General features: G+C 42.8%; 1 protein-coding gene across 1 annotated transcript in view; it reads right to left on the bottom strand.

The window, feature by feature from the left end:
• The window catches only part of SLC17A6 (solute carrier family 17 member 6), an 86,852-nt gene extending 64,466 nt beyond the window's left edge, over positions 1-22,386 (bottom strand). Inside the window, exons 1-3 of the mRNA XM_060262071.1 lie at positions 21,301-22,386; positions 18,136-18,391; positions 15,673-15,791 (exon numbers count right to left, since the gene is read on the bottom strand). Coding sequence (XP_060118054.1) covers positions 15,673-15,791; positions 18,136-18,391; positions 21,301-21,386 — 461 coding nt within the window. The 5' untranslated portion in view covers positions 21,387-22,386. The remainder of the gene's footprint in view (positions 1-15,672; positions 15,792-18,135; positions 18,392-21,300) is intronic.
• Between the last annotated feature and the right edge of the window lie 1,012 nt (positions 22,387-23,398).

Raw genomic sequence — 23,398 nt, 5'->3', positions numbered from 1 at the left:
AAAATGGTTAAAGGATTTTGGATTTAGTATTTAGTTGGCGGAATGGGGAAAAATCTGGAAACAAAATTTAAAATTGACCAAATCTTCTGTTTTTAAAGAAAATTTATATAAAATGATGTATCGCTGGTATCTTATGCCAGAAAGATTGGCTAAAATATATCCAAGTTATTCCAATATGTGCTGGAAATGTAGAAAAATTAAGGGGACTCTATACCATATTTGGTGGCAGTGTGAACATGCCAAAAAATATTGGACCCAAATTAATATCTGGAGTAAAAAAATCCTAAAAATAAGGTTCCAACATATGCCGGAATTGTACTTACTGAGTGTGTATAAAGAAAATATCCCTAAATCTGAGAAAAAAACTCTTACTTCATATAATTACGGTTGCAAGAATTTTGTATGTGAAATATTGGAAAGTCTCCAAAATGCCAGACAGAGAGAAATTTCTGCAAAAATTATTTGAAGCCGCAGAGATGGATACATTAACTATAAGATTAAGAGATGGAAATTTGCAAGAATGCAGAAAGACTTGGGAACCATTATATGTTAGGGCGAGAAGTAATAATAATAGATAATAATAGATTTTATTTGTATCCCGCCCTCCCCGCCTAGGCGGCTCAGGGCGGCTGACAACATTTTATACATTTACAGTAATGAATAAAAACTTTAAATTTAACAATAAAAGATTAAACATTATAAAAAACAGTTAGTATATTTAAAATACATAATTTAAGTTGATTTAAATTAATCTGGCAGCGATAGTGATATTCTGACGCTGGTTCTGCCAGTTTAAATAGTTCCATAGTAATGTAGGTTCCTAAGCAGGACCATGCTGGCGGATCCTTTATTCACAACAATTCAGCAGTCGATGTCGATGTCTGCTCGTTTTAAAAGGATGGTCTTGCAGGCCCTGCGGAACTGGTCAAGGTTCCGCAGGGCCCGCACTTCCTCCGGGAATTATGGGAATTAGTTTGAGAAAATAGGATTTATGTGATGGTAGTGACCTTTAAGCTCCTTGGTTGGATGTGTGGTTGGTGGTTGGTATGGATGACTGTATGTATTTGATTGTTAGTAGGTTGTTTATCATTGTATGTGATGTATGAAACTAATAAACGGACCTTTTAGATTAAAGAAAAAGAAAAAATATTTGAGAGGGGGGTGATGAATGTGTAGGTGGCAGGAAGGAAGGAAGATAGACAAACAGAATGAAAGAATAAGAAAGAGATACACAAAGAAAGAATGGTAGGAAAAAGATGAGGAGAAAAGAGTGAGCGAAAGAGAAAATGAAGGAAGGAAGGTAAACAGACAGAGGCTGCAATCACACACGTTAAATAATAGCATATTGCTGGAATTCTCTGTCTGGGGCAGTGATGCTCTATATTCTTGGTGCTTGTGGGGGCACAGTGGGAGGGCTTCTAGTATCCTTGTCTCACTGATGGACCTCCTGATGACACCTGGGTTATTTGCCACTGTGTGACACAGAGTGTTGAACTGGATGGGCCATTGGCCTGATCCAACATGGCTTCACTTATGTTCCGCCCTGAGCCTGCCTCGGCGGGGAGGGCGGGATATAAATAAAAGATTATTATTATTATTATTATTATTATTATTATTATTATTATTATTATTATTAATGCAGTTTCAAAGCACTTTCCATTTGGATTTTGCCAGTTCACACAATAAAATCCAGCTGGAAACTACATTGGAAGTGGATTGAAAGTAGGGTTGCCAATCCCCAAGTGGGGGCAGGCGACCCCCTGGTTTGCAGGCACTCCCCCCACTTCAGGGTCATCAGAAAGCAGGAGGATGGGAAAATTTCTGCTGGGCACTCCATTATTCCCTATGGAGACCAATTCCCAAATTTTCTGCATAGCATCCAGTGCCTCGCCTCAAAATACCCCCCAAGTTTCAGAAAGATTGGACTAGGGGGTCCAATCCTATGAGCTCCAAAAGAAGGTGCCCCTATCCTTCATTATTTCCAATGGAGGAAAGTCATTTAAAAGGTGTGTGGTCCCTTTAAGTGTGATGGCCAGAACTCCCTTTGTAGTTCAATTATGCTTGTCACAACTTTGCTCCCGGCTCCACCCCCAACGTCCCCAGATATTTCTTGAATTAGACTTGGCAACTCTACACAAAACTAAGAAGTGTACCCTAAGGATAAGTTATCTCAAAGAGAACATAAAGAATGTGATACATGCAAATAACAGGAATAAGTTGCAAAATGTTTGCTTAGGAGAAAAATGTGTTTTCATGTGAAGGAGGAAATTTACACTGAAAGCTCTAGAAAGCCTTGTACTATGGGTTTAGAGACATTTAATCAATGAAAAGTGGATTGTATGCTACCAATTTTTCACTGACAATTTCCCCAAAGAGAAGAAGGTGGCTGAACTAAATCATACCCTTGTGAGTGTAAAGCCAACAGTCTTTTGTTCCTATTTTCTGCCCTTAGTGAATTCACAATGATGTCACAAATGCCCTCTTCCAATGGCAGATCACTCTGCCCTTAAGGGAGGAAAGATGTCTCAAGAATTTATAGGCAAGGGAAATCCTGTTCCTTTTTTAGATGCATCACAGGGAGATGTTTTGTTCAAATTGTGTACAGTACAAGAGGATTATTGGCAGAAATGATCACGTCATGGTCTTCTTATTTATTTTCTTATTGGTAGGAACTGAGCTACCTTGTGTGTCTTCACACTGATAGTAATCTGGGATTTAAATATTTTAAATAAAAATAGCAGTAGACAATAGTAAGAGTCCAATAGCACCTTAAAGACTAACAACATTTGTGGTAGGGTATGAGCTTTGCTTCTTCAGAGCAGTGACTCATGAAAGTTCATATCCTACCACAAATTTTGCTAGTCTTTAAGGTACTACTGGACTCTTACTCTTTTCTTCTGTTACAGACAGATTAACACGGCTACCCATTTTACATAAAAAGAGTGATTTTAGTACTATCAGGATTAAACCTAGGTTCCAGTAATTGCAATCCTTAACACCTTGCTTAGTTATACACCCTTAAAAAAATCAATCTTATTTTCAAGTTAGGTGATTAAGGCTAGAATCACTAGCATAACATAAGATATCACATAATGCCTGGATTCAAATGCCATTGGGGAAAATATGTTTATGTACTTCTGTAGCACAAGTATTTTATGAGATGATGCTATGATTTTGATCAAGTATAGCTGAAAGTAAGCCCCAGTGTTTTTTTTTTTTTTTAAATCTTACTTGTTGAAAATGATGGGCTTATTCCAAGGTATATATTCATTGAAGAATTACATCAGAATTCTAACCACATCTGGGGTACTGACCAAGATAAAGCCTGCTGCATAATATTGGGGGAGTTGATCGGATTCTGATGTGTTCTACCTAATTTCAGACAATTCCCCTCATTTTACAGGCTTCTGAAAAGTCTTTACCCTACAGTGCAAAGACTGGCCCTCTCCTGAAGTCCCAATGCAGTCATCTGAAGAGCTGAGGGTCACAGGGGAAATCCAGTATATCCTATTGAAGTCAAAGCCTGGACAATGACCCTGAATGACTCTACATTTCATAACTGTTTTCTCAACTTCATTAACACAGAATCCAGCTGTGGCAGGACCAAAACTCTATAGAAATCCATACCCTGAATTAATCACACAGTATTTCCCCCTAATTTCTTCAAGTACTTTTGTTCAAGTCTGGTTAGCAAGAAATACAAACTGTATGGCATAATGGCCCTAACATTCATATGTAAATTTTAACTGGACACAACAATTCCTTGTTAATTTCTAATATATTTAGAAATGTTTGCTATAGAAGATCTGTGATTTGCATAATTTCTTATGCAGCTCAATCCATGATCAAGCAAAGCTGGATGTTTTTTAAATGTAAAATTATATTGTCACCAATGTTCCCTCTAAGCTGCAGAGTCTTGTGAGCAAAAATTCTACTTTGTGAGCTACTACTGGCATTAAAGTTGTGAGCTACTGCATAAATTAGTGTGCTCTGAGGTCATCCTTCCTGAGCTATGACAAAAATGTGTGAGCTGGAGGTTAAAAATCTGTGCGCTAGCCCATGCTAACTCAGAGGGAACATTGATCCTCACTCAGTCATGGGGGGCACCATCTATTTTGATGAAAGGTGCTTCTAAGTAAAAACATTCAGCATTGCTGTATCGCATATCTCACTGATTTTAGTGAAACCTACTTCTTTAGAGTGCTCTTAGAACCAGGAAATGACTGGTTTCTTGTCACTGGTGAGATCAAATTAGCAAAAAACCAAGTAACATTTGTTGATGTGTGACTGTAAATGAAAGATTTTCACAAGTGGCACTACAGTTGGGTTTTGTATTTGAATATAAAATTTTATCTGACAGTGGAGCACATTCACATTCTACCCGTAACTAACATTAATAAGTGAGATATTTTGCAAGAAACCTCATGTTGCATGTCCCAGACCAATAAAGAAGTCAGAATAGCTTTGGATAATTAATTCTGGTGACCAGAGCTGTGAATGGGCTGTGAAAAGGGCACTAGGTTTGCAGAAAAATGTGAAATTAACAAAAAAAAAAATTACACTGGGTAGCTTTAAAAAATCCAAAAATGATAAAAGGGGCATCTGCAGTTTTAAGCAGTGGATTCCCCCAGTGGCCATTTGCTGGGGTACCACAGTATTCCAGGCTTCAGTTTCTGTCAGTAAAAAGGCAGGGGGAGGAAGCAGAGCCCTTTCCAGGCTTATTTGGCCTTCGAGGGAGGACTCATTATGGCCAAGCCTAGCTAGGGTTACCAGTAGGGTTACCAATCCCCAGATGGAGGCTGGGGATCCCCCAGTTTGGAGCTCCTCCCCTTGCTTCAGGGTCATCAGAAACCGGAGGGGGGGAGGAAATGTCTGCTGGCAGCCCATTATTTCCTATGGGGACTGATTCCCATAGGGTATAATGGTAAATTGATCCATGGGTATCTGGGGCTCGGGGGGGGGGGGCTGGTTTTTGAGGTAGAGGTACCAAATTTTCTGCATAGCATCCAGTGCTTCTCCTCAAAACACCCTCCAATTTCAAGAAGATTAGACCAGGGGTCCAATCCTATAAGCCCCCAAAGAGGGTGCCCCTATCCTTCATTATTTCCAATGGAGGGAAGGCATTTATAAGGTGTGTGGCCTGTTAAATTCGATGGCCAGAACTCCCTTTGGTATTTAATAATGCTTGTCACAACCTGGCTCCTGGCTCCATCACCAAAGTCTCCTGGTTTCACCATCAAAGTCCCCAGATATTTCTTGAATTGGACTTGGCATCCCTAGTTGCCAGCGCCAGGTTGAAATATTCCTGGGAAATTTGGGATAGAGTCTAAGAAGGGCAGGATTTGGGAAGGGGAAAGGCTTCGACATGATGTAATGTCACAGGGTCCAATTTCCAAAGCAGCCATTTTTCTCCCAGGAGTTGTCTGGAGTTCGATTGTAATTATGGGATATTTCCAGATCCCACCCAAAGGCTGGCAATCAAATGCCCAGTAGCAGCCTCTGAGTGACTTGATAACCATCCAACTTGCCTGACTTAACTTGGCCTGGCTGCTTGCTGCTGTTAAACAGCAGCTACCCAATGAACATAAGTGCAGTATAGCAGTTATAGCTTCAGAGGAGACCCAGGTTTGAATCCCCACCTTGCTATGAAAGCTCACTGGGTGATTTTTGACCAGTCACATATTTTCAGCTTAACCTACTTCACAGGATTGTTGCATGGATAAAAAGGAGAAAAGAATAATGGAAGCTGCTTTGGTCCCCAATGTGATGAAAGATGGGGTATAAGTGAAGTAAATAAATAATAAATACAGCTGAAGAGAGGAGGCAGATGGGCAGGGAGAGGATATGGGAATTGCCAAGAGGAGAGAAAGAGGAAATATTGGGGCGAGGAGGAAAGTGAGGTGCAACCCCACAAGTCCTTGAGGGTTCCTTACCAAGCAAGCAGGCTTTGCTCTGTGGTCAGCACCACACAACTGGGTCACCATGGTTTTCCTAGGTAGAGGCTGCCAGGGGTTGAGAGGGACAGCTTAAGATGTAGGGCTGATAAAGATAGGTTGGCTGTTGGGTGGGAAGGAGATAGAATTGCCAACTCAAAATTAGGAAATCCCTAAAAATTTGGGAGAGATGGGGCTTGAGGAGGGGAGGGATTTCAGAGTGGTATAATGTTATACACTCTACCCTTCAAAGCAGGCATTTCTTCCAGGGGAACTGGGATTGCTGACCTCCAGGTGGGGCCTGGAGATCTGAAATTACAACTGGTCTCCAGACTACAGAGATCAGTTCCCCTGGAGAAAATGTCTGTTGTGGAGGGTGGATTCTATGGCATTACACCTTGCTGAGGTTGCTTCCCTCCTCAAACCTCACCCACACCAGGCTCCACACTCAAATTCCCAGGAATTTCCCAACCTGGAGTTTGCAGCACTAATGGGAACTGATTTCTGTAGTTGTGAGATCCATTGTGATCCCTGGAGAGTAGGTGGGTGCCATCCTAATTAATGCTGCTGTGATGAGAGGAAGCAGGTGTGAGGCTGAGGAAGCTATAGTGTGGGGGCAGAAAGAGAGAGAAAGTGACTTGCATAGAGGAGAGAACAAGAAAATGGTGACAGGAAGGAGAAAGAGTGAAAGACTGTGAGAAGTAGAGGGAGAGGGGAGGAAGCAAAGGTGAGGGAATGGATAGCTGCTCCCACAAGAATGGGTCCCCATTTGTCCTTGCACTAATAACCTCCCTATTGAAGACTCTGAGACAGACACACATGCCAGTTTCCTGTCTCCTTGGAGTGAATGGAGCCACTGAGACACACAAGAGACATGTATAGGCATGACACTGCACATTGAGCTATTGGGGGCATCATTTTTTGTGACAGGAAGGGCCTTTTAAATCAATGTGACTTGCTTATAGTATGTTTTTATGGGGGTGTAAATAGAGTCAGTATTAAAAGTAAAGTATTGGTGTATTGGAAAGGAAAACTCCCCTGTGCAAGTACCAGTCATTTCTGACTCTGGGGTGACGTCGCTTTCACGTTTTCATGGCAGACTTTTTACGGGGTGGTTTGGCATTGCTTTCCCCAGTCATCTACACTTTCCCCCCAGCAAGCTGGGTACTCATTTTACTGAGTTCGAAAGGATGGAAGGATGAGTCAACCTCAAGCCAGCTACTTGAAAACCCAGCTTCCGCCGGGGATTGAACTCAGGTCGTGAGCAGAGCTTAGGACTGCAGTACTGCAGCTTTAACACTCTGCACCATGGGGCTCTTTATTGGTGTATTACCAGCACATAAAATCACATATCTGTATCTACTCTACTACTTACTATTACCGTGTTTAGATGTTTTAGCTCAGCATCATAGAAATAATACAATATCTACCTCTCCATATATGGCTGACTTTTCATTTTCCTCCTTATTGACTCTTACATAATTTAGGAGAGCCAGCTTGGTGTAGTGGTTAAGTGTGCGGACTCTTATCCGGGAGAACAGGGTTTCATTCCCCACTCCTCCACTTGCACCTGCTAGCATGGCCTTGGGTCAGCCTTAGCTCTGGCAGAGGTTGTCCTTGAAAGGGCAGCTGCTGTGAGAGCCCTCTCCAGCCCCACCCACCTCACAGGGTGTCTGTTGTGGGGGAGGAAGGTAAAGGAGATTGTGAGCTGCTCTGAGACTCTTCGGAGTGGAGGGCGGGATAAAAATCCAATATCTTCTTTTTCTTCTTAATTACTAGATCTGATTTGCTAGAGCACTTTGGTACTGTGTGCATAACAGCAGCTCATTAATGTCCAGATTGGTGTGATTGATTTATTAATTAATCACGAATGAATGGTAGGTCTTCTAAACCTCAATTGTCACTAAACTGTACAACTTTGACAACATGGGCCAAGCAATGTGTGTCCTTATCTTGATACATGTAGAGAACATCTAGATTTGGACAGAGGTTTTCAGATTATTTTCTCTCTTTATTTTATTCTGAAATCTGATTGTCATGTAATTTAATCAGGTGGGTCATGGATTAAATCGTTAAAAAGCAAAACAGTCAATCGAGTGAAGGGTTTTACTGACTGATGGCAGGGTTACTAACAAGAACGAAGGCAGTCGTAGAGACACGGAATGAAAATAGAATCCCCCCTTCCCAACATGGTCCGCCTCCTGTTGTTTGCATGGAGCCCCGAGGCATACGCCCCGCTCGCTACTAGTTGAACAATAGCAACCGCCCTCTTGCGTGATCACAGAGCTTTCTAATAGGCAGACGCAATTTTGGTGCCAGCGCTTGGCAAGAACACACTGGAGGAAAAGGACTACGCCAGGGAAGGCAGACGACATCGCTGGTGCCCTTAAAGAGACAGCTAAACCGAATTTGTTTCAACAGAAGCATAATTATTGTTTTCCATTTAAAACGAGATGGAATGAGGTCTGAATTAAGTGTTAACTGGAGCTTCCTTGCCCATTCTCTTGTGTAAACAGATGTCATTGTAGGAAAATGGCTGCAATTGGAGCTTAAAGCCCCGATTACTATCGAGAGCCTTTGCAATTTCGGCAATTTTGCAGGTTGGGCAATTTCTTGCCGCTGTCATACGGCCAAGCACCCTGCAGAGTCTGGAATGCCGCTGCGCCCCCCCCCCCTTTCTTCCCAAGGGCATTTTCCATTTGACTCGCTCTTGCCAGTTTTTGTCTGTTGTTCTGGGTCGAACCTGTTGTTCTGCATAGACTGCAGAAGTCCCGCATATTCCAGCTCCTTAGTGGGAGCCCATCTGACTCCCATTTTTCCGATCATGGGAAGCATAATCAACGTCTGGAACTCATTTCCACACGACATAGTGAGGGTCACTAGTTTAGACGGCTTCAAAAGATGCATTTAGTGGAGAATAAGGGCCGCGATAACTATTAATCACCATATCTAAATAGAAACTCCTTATTCAAAGGCGGTATCTTTGCTGGGAGCTTTGGCCTCCCTGCGTGCTTACTGGCCTTGAACCATCTAGTTGGTCATAGGAAACAGGATTGCGGATTCTATGGCCAGAGATCCAATAATTGTGAATCCTATGGCCAGATTCCTTCCATTCATCATCATCATCGTCATCATCATTACTACTATTACTATTATTACTATTATTTCGTTCAACACAATGGAAAATGTCGTTCAGGTATATGAAGCAGGAGGGGAAAAACTCTCCGAGAGAAAACAGAACATTCCTGTTTCGGACTCTGTTGTTTGGAATGGAGATACGAGGGTCCCACCACACATATTCATACTGTCTTCAGTTATATAGTTTCACTCTGTTCATCTGCATGGGAGGAAGGGATGCTAACCACTAGCAAATCCCTCCAGGAGGAAACGTGATTGTTTCCTCAACCAGGAGAGGGCGGCACATTTTCTCATAGGACAGGCGGTATAAATATTTAAGGAAGTCTTGTGTATTGAACCCCCAAATGGACCGGTCTGGCCACCAGATATTTGCGTGTGGTCGGTTGGTGAATTTATCCCCCGCAATAGGTGAGGAAGGAACCTGTAGATCGGCTACCTTCCTTGTTCTGAAAGCTTATGGGCTGCTGCAAGCAACTAAATTGTTGCTCAGTAAGGGCCATAATCTACTATATCAATCTATGCTGCATAATGAAGGCTACAATTTCTTATCACTTCATACCAACTATACGATTATTTTACTTTCAGTGCTCAAAAACAGCGGACCTATGTTTCTCCAGTTTACAGCCCTCTCCTGTTCCAAAATAGAAGCGTGACCCCCACCCACTCACACAATTCCCAATTTGCACTTCAATCTCTAAGAACGTAAGAGAAGCCATGTTGGATCAGGCCAACAGCCCATCCAGTCCAACACTCTGTGTCACACAGTGGCCAAAAAACCCCCCAAAAGGTTCACAAGTGGGGCTAGAAGCCCTTCCATTTTGCCCCTCCCCCAAGCACCAAGAATACAGAGCATCACTGCCGCAGACAGTTCCAATGATATGCTGTGGCTCATAGCCACTGATAGACATCTGCTCCATATTTTTATCCAAACCCCTCTTGAAGCTGCTATTCTTGTAGCCACCACCACTTCCTGTGGCAGTGAATTCCACATGTTAATCACCCTTTGGGTGAAGAAATACTTCCTTTTATCCATTCTAATCCTACTGCTCAGCAATTTCATTGAATGCCCACGAGTTCTTGTATTGTGAGAAATGGAGAAAAGTACTTCTTTCTCTACTTTCTCCATCCCATGCATAATCTTGTAAACCTCTATCATGTCACCCCACAGTCGAAGTTTCTCCAAGCTGAAGAGCCCCAAGCGTTTTAACCTTTCTCTGATGATTCCACTGTTGACTCCAATGAAACTGAAGCTACAATCTTATGCACTGGGCGCAATGAGACTTACTTAGGAGTAAACATGTTTGCTTTAAAAGAATATGTATGTTTAAAAGGCTTGGATTTCAAGTGCAGCTGGAGATATTCATATTTAGAACTTGCTTGAACTGCTAAATGGTATATTACGTTATTACCTTGAAACATCTAGCTCATCTATTGCCTAGAATCATCTAGGAGGCGAATCATTTCTGTAACTTTTCTACTGGATAGTGGATCAGAGTAGTCCACTGAGATGGTGGCAAACAGAATGGAGTGCCTGCCAGAGTCTCGAGGCGGCAGGAGAATGGTGGTGGGCCTAGCTTGCCTGGGAAATTATAGATGCTTGTACACAAATGCTAGAAGTCTTCAAAGTAAAATTGGTTAGTTGGAATGTTTAGTGTTGGGAAAAAACATAGACACTGTGGGAATTTCAGAAACTTGGTGGAATGAGGAGAATCAGTGGGACATAGTGATTCCTGGATATAAGTTATATGGGAAGGATAGGGAGGGAAGGGTTGGAGGTGGGGTGGCTCTGTATGTCAGAGAGGGCATACGGTCCAGTAAGACTGAGGTCAGAGAATTAGATTCCCTTCTAGAAATGCTTTGGGTTGAAATAGAGGGCCCAAAAGGAAATTTAACTATGGGAGTTTGTTATCACCCACCAAATCAAAAGATAGAGGACGACTATAATATGATGGAAGGCGTAAAGATAGTGGCTAGATGTAAAAACGGTGTCATCATAGGTGATTTTAACTACCTGCAGATTGATTGGGTCAATATGTGTTCTGGTCGAGAGAAAGAGATGGAGTTTCTTGATGCTCTCAGTGACTGTGCTATGGAGCAGATGGTCACAGAACCTACCAGGGGTGGGACGATCCTGGATTTGGTCCTAAGTAATGGCCAACACTTGGTGAGAGATGTAAAAGTGATTGCACCGCTTGGGATCAGGGACCATAACGTTACTGATTTCACCACTTGTATAAATAGAGAGTTGCTCCAAAAGACCAGTACAACCACGTTTAACTTTAAAAGGGGTAAATTCTCTGAGATGAGGAGGCATGTGAAGAGGAAACTGAAAGGAAAGATAAATACAGTCAAAACCCTTGGGGAAGCTTGGAGGCTATTTAAAACTACAATCCTAGATGCTCAGATAAAATATATACCACAAGTTAGGAAAGGTACAAACAGGTATAAGAAAAGGCCTGCACGGTTAACAAACAAAGTAATAGAAGCTGTAAAAGGTAGGAAGGACTCCTTTAAGCAGTGGAAAGCTAGTCCAAGTGAGATTAATAAAAGGGAACACAGACAGTGGCAAATCAAATGCAAGACTGTGATCAGGCAGGCAAAAAAGGGACTATGAGGAGCATATTGCAAAAAACATAAAGACCAACAATAAAAATTTCTCCAAATATATTAGAAGCAGGAAACCAGCCAGGGAGGCAGTGGGGCCCTTGGATGACCAAGGGGTCAAAGAATTACTGAAGGAGGATAGGGAAATGGCTGAGAAGCTGAATGCATTTTTTGCCTCCGTCTTCACTGTGGAAGATGAGAAGTGTTTGCCTGCTCCAGAACCACTTATATTGCAAGGGATGTTGAAAGACCTGAGTCAGATTGAGGTGACAAGAAAGGAGGTCCTACAACTGATAGATGAATTAAAAACTAATAAGTCACCAGGTCTGGATGGCATACATCCAAGAATTCTGAAAGAACTCAAAGTTGAACTTGTAGATCTTCTGTAATCGTTCATTGAAATCTGCCTCTGTTCCTGAGATCTGGAAGGTAGCAAATGTCACCCCCATCTTAAAAAGGATTCCAGAGGAGATCCAGGAAACTACAGGCCAGTCAGTCTGACTTCAATACCAGGGAAGTTGGTAGAAACCATTATCAAGGACATAATGAGTAGGCACATTGATGAACACGAGTTATTGAGGAAGACTCAGCATGGGTTCTGTAAGGGAAGATCTTGCCTCACTAACCTGTTACATTTCTTTGAGGGGGTGAACAAACATGTGGACAAAGGAAACCCAATAGATATTGTTTACCTTGACTTCCAGAAAGCTTTTGATAAAGTTCCTCATCAAAGGCTCCTTAGAAAGCTCGAGAGTCATGGAGTAAAAGGACAGGTCCTCTTGTGGATCAAAAACTGGCTGAGTAATAGGAAGCAGAGAGTGAGTATAAATGGGCAGTCTTCGCAGTGGAGGACGGTAAGCAGTGGGGTGCCACAAAGCTCAGTACTGGGTCCCATGCTCTTTAACTTGTCCATAAATGATTTGGAGTTGGGAGTGAGCAGTGAAGTGGCCAAGTTTGCAGATGACACTAAATTGTTCAGGGTGGTGAGAACCAGAGAGGATTGTGAGGCACTCCAAAGGGATCTGTCGAGGCTGGGTGAGTGGGCGTCAACGTGGCAGATGAGGTTTAATGTGGCCAAGTGCAAAGTAATGCACATTGGGGCCAAGAATCCCAGCTACAAATACAAGTTGATGGGGTGTGACCTGGCAGAGACTGACCAAGAGAGAGATCTTGGGGTGGTGGTAGACAACTCACTGAAAATGTCAAGACAGTTTGCAATTGCAATAAAAAAGGCCAACACCATGCTGGGAATTATTAGGAAGGTAATTGAAAACATATCAGCCAGTATCATAATGCCCCTGTATAAATCAATGGTGCGGTCTCATTTGGAATACAGTGTGCAATTCTGGTCACCGCATTTCAAAAAGGATATTATAGCATTGGAAAAAGTGCAGAAAAGGGCAACTAGAATGATTAAAGGTTTGGAACACTTTTCCTATGAAAAAAGGTTGAAACGCTTGGGGCTCTTTAGCTTGGAGAAACGTTGACTGCGGGGTGACATGATAGAGGTTTACAAGATTCTGCATGGGATGGAGAAAGTAGAGAAAGAAGTACTTTTCTCTCTTTCTCACAATACAAGAACTCATGGGCATTCAATGAAATTGCTAAGCAGTAGGATTAGAACGGATAAAAGGAAGTACTTCTTCACCCAAAGGGTGATTAACATGTGGAATTCACTGCCACAGGAGGTGGTAGCGGCTACAAGCATAGCCAGCTTCAACAGGGGGTTAGATAAAAATATGGAGCAGAGGTCCATCAGTGGCTATTAGCCACAGTGTATATATATGTATATATATATAATTTTTTTGGCCACTGTGACACAGAGTGTTGGACTGGATGCGCCATTGGCCTGATCCAATATGGCTTCTCTTATGTTCTTATGTTCTTAATTATAAGCCGCGTGATGTTTAAAGGCGCCAGCTATAACACTTGTTACATGGTGACGATACCGGAAACCGTAACTCTTATCTTTCCTGCTACCATTTGCAAGCGTCACATGTGGTTTCTGTCTCTTCCCGCCACTCTCGCAAAGTACCCTGGGTCAAGTCCTTTCCGATTTAAACGCATAGACATCGGCGGTACCTGAAAGGAGCGCACTGACTAGATTTTCCCCAGGGAAATGAGGATCGAATTCGTGGGGGAATCCTGCTATCTTTAACAGGCCTGGGAGGGCGCTCCCACCGGGTGCTCCCACCCACGTATCTTGAATGGATTTTGCTGAATTAAATATTGCCGTTTCGATGGGAGACGTTGTTATAGCAACCTATAAAAAGAAATTAAATTGGTTTCGGAGCCAAGAGCAACTGAATCAGCTGACAAACGGACGTCTATGGTTCGGGACTGATTTCCCTTGAAAGGAGCTATCGGCTGTCGAGCAGCCGGAGGACCTAAGCGAGGCTACTTTGTTCTTTAGCACACGCCGCTCTCCAGCCGCTCCAGAGCCTATGAAGTGCTCCAAACTCCCATCTGCGCCCAGCTCCGCGCAGCTCTCCAAAGCGGCAGCAGGACCTTTTCCCGGCCCCTCCGAGCGACTGAGCGTGGCTCTGAATGCTTCGTGCGGTCGGAAAGCTCCGAGGATCTAATTAACAGGTAGAATCACCCCCTGGGTGCCTGAAACCTCCTTGCCAGACACCATAGAAACGAAGCCCTAAGACCCTGCGCCATCTGCACTTCCTTTTCATTGTGCAAAGCCCTTGGAAACCTTTTTTTTTCCTCCTCCGCTTCGTACAGAGGGCACCTCATTCAGTCTCTTTGGATCCATTAATAGCCACTTTAAATCTCCGAGATATATAGTCTCTTTGTTAAGAACGGAAAAAAATAATTAATCATAACTTACTCAACTCCGAATCAATGAAAGGCCTACTAGAATAACTGGGCCAGAAAGAGGGGAGGGGGTTCATTGCATGCAGCCAGTAGGAACAGAGTGCCCAACAGACCGGCTAGAATGATCTTGACTGTCAAGCAAATACATGAAAGCGCTCCATTCAGACTGAATGCCAAATCAACAGTTCACTGCTGTTTTCATCCATGGAGATCATCCTAATAATATCTGAATAATCATAATTAAGAATAAAGAATTACAGAGCAAAAAGAGGATGTTTTGATTAAAGCACTGTAGATTTTAACTAAAGCTAGCTTTACTACTGCTGCTACTACTAGTCATTTAGCAGTAGAAGAAGTTTTATTAGCGTTGTGCACTATGCTAGTCACCCCAGGGAAGCTGAAATGTTTTGACTTGCCTTTCTAAGCATCCCTGAACAGACACTATTCTAAAACTCTTGATATCAATAGATGTAGAAGGATGCAACTATGCTCAGGACTGCGTGGCAAAGCCTTTAAATTAGGAGGGGGAGGGGAAGAGCCACTCGAATTTCAGCAACCCTAGGCGAAGTCTTCTCTGGAGCTGTCAGCCTGGTGCCTTCTGTTCGGCTGTGAAAAGTCTCTTCTGTGTAAATGTAACCCAAACATTATGTGGCGCCACCTGCAAAGATTGGCTGGTAAAGCCAAAGCAGCACGATCTGTGCTCTCGCATACACCACCCAGGCACACGTGTGGCGGGATTGCTTCCCCTTTCGCTACTGATACAATTTGCATTGTTATCATGCTTTCAAGCCAAAGAATCCCATGCATATTTATTCGTAAGTAAGTGACATTGCAGTGGTCAATCCTTGTCCAGTAAGGATTCCCAGGATCACAACCCACGAGTCTGTGTGCCTGATCTGGCCCCTCCCAGCGCTCCGAGGCCAAGTAGTCTAGCTAGCTTTGCTCATCAAGTGCTGCCGGGTTCCAAACGTGTATACAGCAACCAGCTGTCCTGGTAGGAAAGAAGTCCCGAGCCAACCCCAGCAGGTTGCGTGGCTCTGCTCCCGCTCTTGTTATGTCTGCTTCCGCTACAGACTGTTTAGAAACAGGAATCCTCCCCAAAATACGAAGCAGGCACTTTCCCTCTTTGTTGACTTGCAGCACACGCCTAGGAAAGAGATTAGGTTGCCATTACCTGTTAGCTGCCAGACGGGATGCAATATACCCCCCAGGGATCTGCGTGATTATGTAGCCCCAGAAAAAGGAGCCATGGATCATGCCGACGGTCTCCGGATCCCAGTTAAACTTCGCTTTCTTCGAAAGGGGCCAGACAATGGGAAAAAAGAAGAGAAAGAAGGTGGGATTGTAATCACGGCGGAACAAAGCAATTTTAAAGACCAGGCGAAAGGCTGTGGGAATTACAGAGAGACTACTTTGTCGGTAGCCACAAAATCCAGCGAAAGCCAATAAATATCGGACAACCGCCCCCCCCCCCACCTCCCAGTTTAAAGCAATAGACAGTCTGAAGCATAAATCAATCGTGAATCAAGAACAGTTGGGGATGGAGGAGATGGTGCTAAGGTCTCGATGGGTAACCAGTGCCTTCTGAATGGCTATTTACTTAATAAAAGTGACTTCATTAAAAACAATACAAAGAGTAATGCATGGATCTGAAAGGGTCTATGGCGACTCCATTAGTCCAGGAGAGTTTTGTTCTGTTGCCCACGCCCAATCTCGACTGGGCTGACAAAAAAACCCCTTTTTGTCACCCTCATTTTAGAGAAGGATCGCTCAAGGAAGATGCCACTGAGAAGACTTGATTCAAGCCAACTCCCCCCCCCCTCCCGTTTTCGCACACACTTCTATAGGGTGTTTTCTTTGATGGCAGATTTCCTCCCCTCGATTTTAGTTCGATTGCTTTTTAAATGATTTTTTTAAAGAAAAAATGTTCTCAATTGACTATATTTCCCTTATAGTAAACGAAAGAGGTGTCTTTTCCCCACTTAATACATTTAAGTAAATCTCTTTAAACCTTAGTCTGAGATTCTGTATTTCAACACTATATGCCAATCCCTCTGCAAACCCAGCTACTATTCTGTCCTTAGCCCCACCTTCCCCCCCCCCCACCAATTTGGGGAGTTGCTGTAGATTTACCTCCTTTCCTGATGACCTACTTCCAGATATTCTCTCCCCCGCCTCTGTCACGCGCACACGCCCCCCCCCACTCTCTCACTGTCTCCCTCTCTCCCCCAGTGCCCACCTCTTTCTCAATTAAAAAAAAAGTGGAGCTGCTTTTAAAAATCGGCATAGAGCCTCCCACATGAACTGTGTCTGGTTGATTCCAAACATAGCCTAACGACAGCTGCTCGATCTTTTCGGTATTTTGGTACTTGGCGTCCTATTATTAATAACGCATATTTTTATCTACCATAGTTATTTACAGTGAAGAAACGTACGTTCCCCACCCCAACAGGTATCAGTTTTGCCAAAAGCTGGGTACAGACGTGGCCAAGTAGCACTGTGCTTTGGGTTGGGTGCATGGAGCGACTTGTTCGTATAGCCACTGGGAGGAAAGGAAAGCAGGTAGATTCTAACTGATCTATCTTGGGTCCTTTGAATGCTGCCGATGCTGCTAGGCACGGCCAGGGAGAGGTGGGCTCACTAGAGATAAATGGAACTTCCGGTGAAGTAAATGATTGGATTTGATGGCGGGGTGGGTGTACATCCCACTGGTTTGGGAGGGGAATCTAGGGGCAGGCGAGTTTTCACTTTGATTTACTGGTACCAAAAGCAACCACACTGTATCTGAGCACGGAAACAACGGAGAATGAAGGAGGAGAAAAAAAATGGGCACACACATATTTTTACAGTTCTATCTTCTATCGTAACAGTTCTAAGTTTTATCTTAAGAACTGGTTTTACTCTGACGAAAGCCCAACAATGATGATTGAACGTTCCTCAGGTCTGGAGCCAAACTCCCAACACTCGGGTAACAGCTGGGCGGGCTGTGGATTTCTGGAAGGTGGGCAACGCGAAGGGCATGTGGAAGTCACCCCGGTGATTGGATTGACGGATCCGGCGCGGAGGACGAATGTCCTAGGGCAGGGGTGTCAAACTCATTTGTTATGAGGGCCGGATCTGACATAAATGAGACCTTGTTGGGCCGGACCATGTCGGGCCTGGTCATGTGTGCACCTATTTAAGATTAGGTAGCAGAGATATAAATTTTATAAAAAACACAAACACGAATATATATATTTTAAAAAACGTAAAACATGCTTAAAACGTTAGCGCTCATTGATCTTAAAGATGCTTCCTTTGTATTTTTCCCACGGGATCCAGGGAACTGGGCAAAGGAAGCTCTGGTTCTTTCCTTCCTTTTCCAGGGCTGGAGGGGGGGGGGGCTCAGCCAGTAGAAGGAAGAGAGGCTTGGCTCAGTAGCTCTGCTGTGCAATTGAGAGGTTGGCAAAGCAAGCTATTCCTCCCCAAGGGAGGAGCCTCAGCAAATGGAGAAAATTGAGATTTTGCTCTATAGCTCCTGTGCAATCGAGCTGTTCTGCAGAAGGAAGCAAGAGAGAGGGAGAAGGAAGTAGATGCTCGGGGGCCTGATTCGGCCCCCGAAATGCATGTTCGACACCCCTGTCCTAGGGCCTCTCACCTCTTTGATGATGATTTTCCCTCCTCGGTGTACTGTGCTATTATTGACCATGTCTACGATGGCTACTCCCAGGTTGCAGCGGATTCCAAAAGAGATACAGAAGCCCAGTCCACTCATGATAGCAATGATGTATCTCCGGGGGAGCCCGAAGCAGGTGCAATCGCACACCGGGGCTTTCTTCTCCGGCAGGTCCAAAGGTTTCCCATCTTCCGTCAACTCGATATTGTCTCCAGTCTTCTGTCTCTTCTCTAGAACTCTACCCAATCAAAGAGGACAAGTCAATCAAAGGACTTAAAAAAAAAAAAGGAGCAGCCCTCTTACTGTCAGTTCCCCTTCATCCCCCTCCCCCCCAAGTTTTTCCATGTACATTTTCCTCTTTAAAAATGCTTAATCGGTGGCTTGATTAGAACCAGGTGGTCTTGGAACATATATTTTCAAGGTCAAGGATTGCTGAAAGACAGGCCACTTCTGAGCATGTTCAGAGTGCACATCCCTTTCAGCAGCCCTTACACACCTGAGATAACAACGAGGGGCTGCTGGCTGTAGAATGTAGACAGTAGGAATTAATATCTGCATCGGATTCACGAATGTGTCACTCAAACCAGCCAAATGGTCTTTGTACCATTCCTTGTGTACCTGCTTAAATGCATAGGAGATGCCCCTGCATCACGTCCAACTACTACTGCAGAGACGCCATGTTGGATAGGTCAGAGAAGAACAAAACGATCTTGGAAACTAAACACATTGCTTTGAGGAATGGGCTTAACTGTTTTATAATTAATGGCCAACAGTAGGGGGAAACGTGCAAGCCATGCATCCCGGTGAGGCTTGTCGAGAGGTAAAGAACAGCAACTGGAAAAGATTGGCCGGTCTTTGATTTTATTTCTGTGCTCAAAATGGCTGTCTCGCACATTTCCAGCAAACACATTTCAGCTACAGACCAATGACTTTGCAAGTTCATGTCTTTCATACCGCGCAATCTGATTTTTTTTTTTAAATCCCGGAAGAATACTGAACGGTCTTCATTCTCTGTATGTTGAAATTAGGGCTCAGGCCAAGGCTTCAGCGTATTAAGAAAAAAAAAACACAAATATCAAACCGATTATGGTTTTAGCATTCTGCTACTAATGCTACCAAAAATGTATACCGGCTTGCGTTGCATCAACAGTTGATTTGCTACATTCATACTGTGAACTGAATTGTTATCTATACAGAGACAGAGTGCTGCTCAGTGTTGAAACTTCCTTTAATTTGCGCTGATTTATGTTGCCAAGAGTAATTGGAGGCCCTCGGGGTTCTCCCAAACATTCCTTCATGCTATAGTTTTATACTTGGGGCCTCATTGCTAGGAATCCTCCCTCCCTTCCTAGAGTCACCTTGCCTACAGCATAGACTCAGTGGAGGGAAAGAACACTGAAGACAGACGTGCTTGTGTCTGGGGTCAGGATCAGGCGCTTTTCGGGATCAGGTGCATTTTCAGACGTTACAATTCTCTATACCACCAGAATCTCCGATCCAGTGGTGGCGGTAGGTTCAGGATATAGCTAATTTAAGGGTGTAGGTTATTTCCCCAATGAAATCAGTTAAATCTCTTTAAAGTATGGGCTGAACTATACCTAAAACAATATAGCACCTGAATCCTATCTAGTCCGATTCCATGCTTGTCCACGAAAGCATCTGAGACAATAGACAATCATGGAAGATTGCGGGTTTAAAAAATTATTTAAGTAATGCAGAGAAACCCTGCTCGGTAGTCACACCTGCTTATTTTGAACATCGACCAAAGAAAGATATGTGTGAAGATGGCAAGGTACCTGATGTCAAACTGATATCAAGCGAGGAAAATTAGAATCTGCTTTTCCACCATTTCATTTCTATAGCTCTTGCGAAATGGAACATTTCCTAAAAACAGAGTATTCCTAAAACGTTATTTTAAAAATAAAAGTTTAAAGCCCAGTCGTTTGCTTTTATTATATGCAATGTTTGGTTTTTGTAATTTAAAGCAGCCTTTGCGTGGAGTGAGCATGATAAAGACATGGGTTGATAGGTTGTTGTTTTTTAAAGAGCCAGTCTAGTTCCATTCAAACAGATACCGACGCAAAGCTTTGAAGTTCTCAATCAGTACTGTTTTCATTTTCCAAACATTACCAAAGGGTCGGAATACCGTAAAGTTTCCAGCTGTACAGCATGGCTTCCAAAGGACTGCCGCATTGGTAGATTTCATGAAAAGGTGACCTTCCCATGAAGGTATTAAAAGAATCTACCACTCTGGTTGAGCATAAGGAGGAAACGACGACTGTTTTAAAACTCTTGAAATAATCATTTTTACCTTTCCACAGCCTTCTAAGATAGGATTGTTTGGTTTATCGACTACTTTCGTTTTGGAATTTTGTCAAATTCAAAGTAAAGCTAGCAGTCCTTTTCAGTTCTATGGGCATCGCCTACAGGTATCTACTCAGATTTAGAGATTTGTTGACGATGAGAAACCTCTGCTTTTGAGGCTGTAGTAGTTTTATTATATATTATTCAACAGGAGGGTGCATTTAAAATTCTGTTTCTCTTGGTCTACCCTATGTGTCCCAGAGAGAAGTCATTGGATTATCAATTATGCATCTCCATGTTTTTCTTCATCTGAATGGCGATTACACAAGGGAACGGTTATTCCAAATAAGAAACCATATTTTGTGTATGTGTGGGGGGAGAAACTTTCCTTTAAATACATTGCATAGTTAAAACTAAACACAATAAAGCATCTTCCCCCCCCCCCCCAAATACAAGGGAGTATGTAACTTTGGGTTTGAAATCCACATCACATAGGACTAAATTAAAGAGGAAATCACCCAGCACCAGTGTGATAGTTAAGACTGTGATCTAAGATCACTTATTTGCAAGCCAAATATATTGAAACCTATAGCTCCTCCTTCAAAACAAATGTGTGTAGGTAGGGATATTAAATCTTTAAATATCCTGACCACTTCGTTGTCATCTCATTTCAGTTACAGTTAGCAAAATCCGAAGAGCACAAGAAGTATTTATAAATAGATTTTAAATTCTACTCAGCCAAACGTATATGCATGTACAGAATTATTATCAGAAGTGACCAGTCATCTTAGATCCACATTATTCCAGGTAAAACGTTCCTGCCCAAGAGAACCTCTTCCTTACCTGTAGAGTTGACCAAGTGATTTCCCAGCAAAATTTTTCAGCCCCTCCTTGCCAGGGGTCAGAATCCTTTGTTTTACCGACTCCATTTCTGTAAAGCTTTGAACTGGCGTTTGCTTGGTTAACTCGAGCACTCTTACAAACAGCGATGATAGCTCATATTGATTTTATCTCTAACTTTCCCCCGTAAAATGGCTATTGGTGTGTATCCAGATAAAGAGATGAGCGTGTGTGCCAGAGAGAGACAGAGAGGGAGGGAGACACACCGAGAGAGGCTCTGTGTGTGTGACTGTGGAAGAGGGGAAGAGAGACAGAGAGCCAGAAAGAGGCGATTCAACGTTTACAAGCAGCCCACGGATTTCCTAATAGAAGAGGAGACTCAACTAGACTGTCTTCTTAGGAGTGCAAGATCCACCACCAAAAGGTGTCATGATTAGCTGGAACAAGGCAGCAATCTTTAACGAAAGTCCAATGTATCAAATGAAATTCCAGGTTTGTCCCGATTATTTTTCTGAGCTTGCGATATGAAGAGAGCCGACAGACAGAATAGCTTCCAAAAGAGGATATATACGAACCTTCCCACTGCCAACCACCAACCAGTTTAAGTGAATCTCTTGCTGATTGTTTTGCAAGCTCTGAAGCAGAGACAGAGCTACCATTACTAGTGTCCAACTCATCAGCCACTCGTTCCAGTGCTTAAAAGAGTAATGTAAAGAAGACTTGGAGGTCAATATGCTGTACGTGTTGGCGGCTCTGTCCTGTCCACCACCCCTATCACTCCCGTGCGCTCCGGAGGGATTTCAGCACCATAGGCAGCGCTTCATGAAGATTGCATGCGCTTGGGTTTTCTCAGCACCACGGAAAGCTCAATCGGAAGATTTTCTCCATCATCAACGTTGGGGAATTGGGCGGACTCATTACAATGAAGTCAATGAAGAACGGATGCCATGGAAACCAAACAGGAGCCGTGTCTAGGTCCCTCTCCAGGTTTTCCAGAGAGCACTGCAAGTCTCAAAGAAAACGGGGATTTACAAGACGCTGACAATTAACTTTCGGATTTCCATGTCTGTTTCTTTCCTGACGCATAGACTGACCCAGTTGCGCAGTGCAAGCACCATAGAGCATTTCAGGAGCGATTGCTGCAGTATAACCCTCCCCCCCCCCCCGAATATTTCCTGCAAAGGAAAGATAGAATCTCTTCCAAAACAGCTAATCTGGGTTTGTAGACAAACAGGATAGCACTGTCAGAACTTCAATGAAAACGGTAACAGATAGATGGATAGCGCTGGATCGATCTCAGATTACATTATTTGTATCAATCCGAACCTGTCTGATATGAATGGAAAACATGATTAAATATTAATCATATGCAGTATGTTCTAAAACGGACTAATGTTTCATTAATATCAGTTTCCTTGAAAGACATGGTTACCTAACAATAATATTTTTAAGTTCATAACAATATATCCAAATCCTATTTTTCATTTGGGGCTTCTGGAATTTATTCATTTTATGGTAGGAAGACTTTGATGGCTGTTCTAGAACTTGTAGTCTAGTGAGATTGAAGGTGTAAATTAATGGATTATCCAAAGAGTAGTAAGAATGTATATATTTCAACAGCATCACCATTCATCAACACATTATTGATGACATTGTTATAAATATAATTCATTATTGTTTGGATAATTCATTTTAAGTTCCTGAAAAAGTAACTGTATATTGTTAAATGTAAACATTGTACATTGAATCATTAAATATTGATAATTTTATGCAAAGCATAAATATGGGGTCCACCAACACAATTACTTGATAAACTGTGTGCCCCTGTTGCTCCCTTATAAATACACCATTGTCCCTGTGATTGAAACATTTTACTAAGGATGCCCTCTGGTGGAAGGTCAATGATGTTTTATAATTAATTATTTTCATGAGATTGTGTTTTACTGGCCAATAGAGGGCAGGTTGTTGTTTCTTGCGAATGAATTACATTACACAATAACATTAATATATGGATGTAAAATATGGTTGTAAATTATGTTATACATTGTGGCTTTATGGTTTAAAAAACTAAAGACTGTTAGTCTTTATTCTTCTACAAAAT

Source organism: Heteronotia binoei, chromosome 21 (assembly GCF_032191835.1).
Source record: "Heteronotia binoei isolate CCM8104 ecotype False Entrance Well chromosome 21, APGP_CSIRO_Hbin_v1, whole genome shotgun sequence".
Taxonomy (NCBI): Eukaryota; Metazoa; Chordata; class Lepidosauria; order Squamata; family Gekkonidae; genus Heteronotia; species Heteronotia binoei.
Note: the sequence above shows the minus strand (reverse complement) of the source record. Positions and strands in the feature narration are given on the sequence as shown.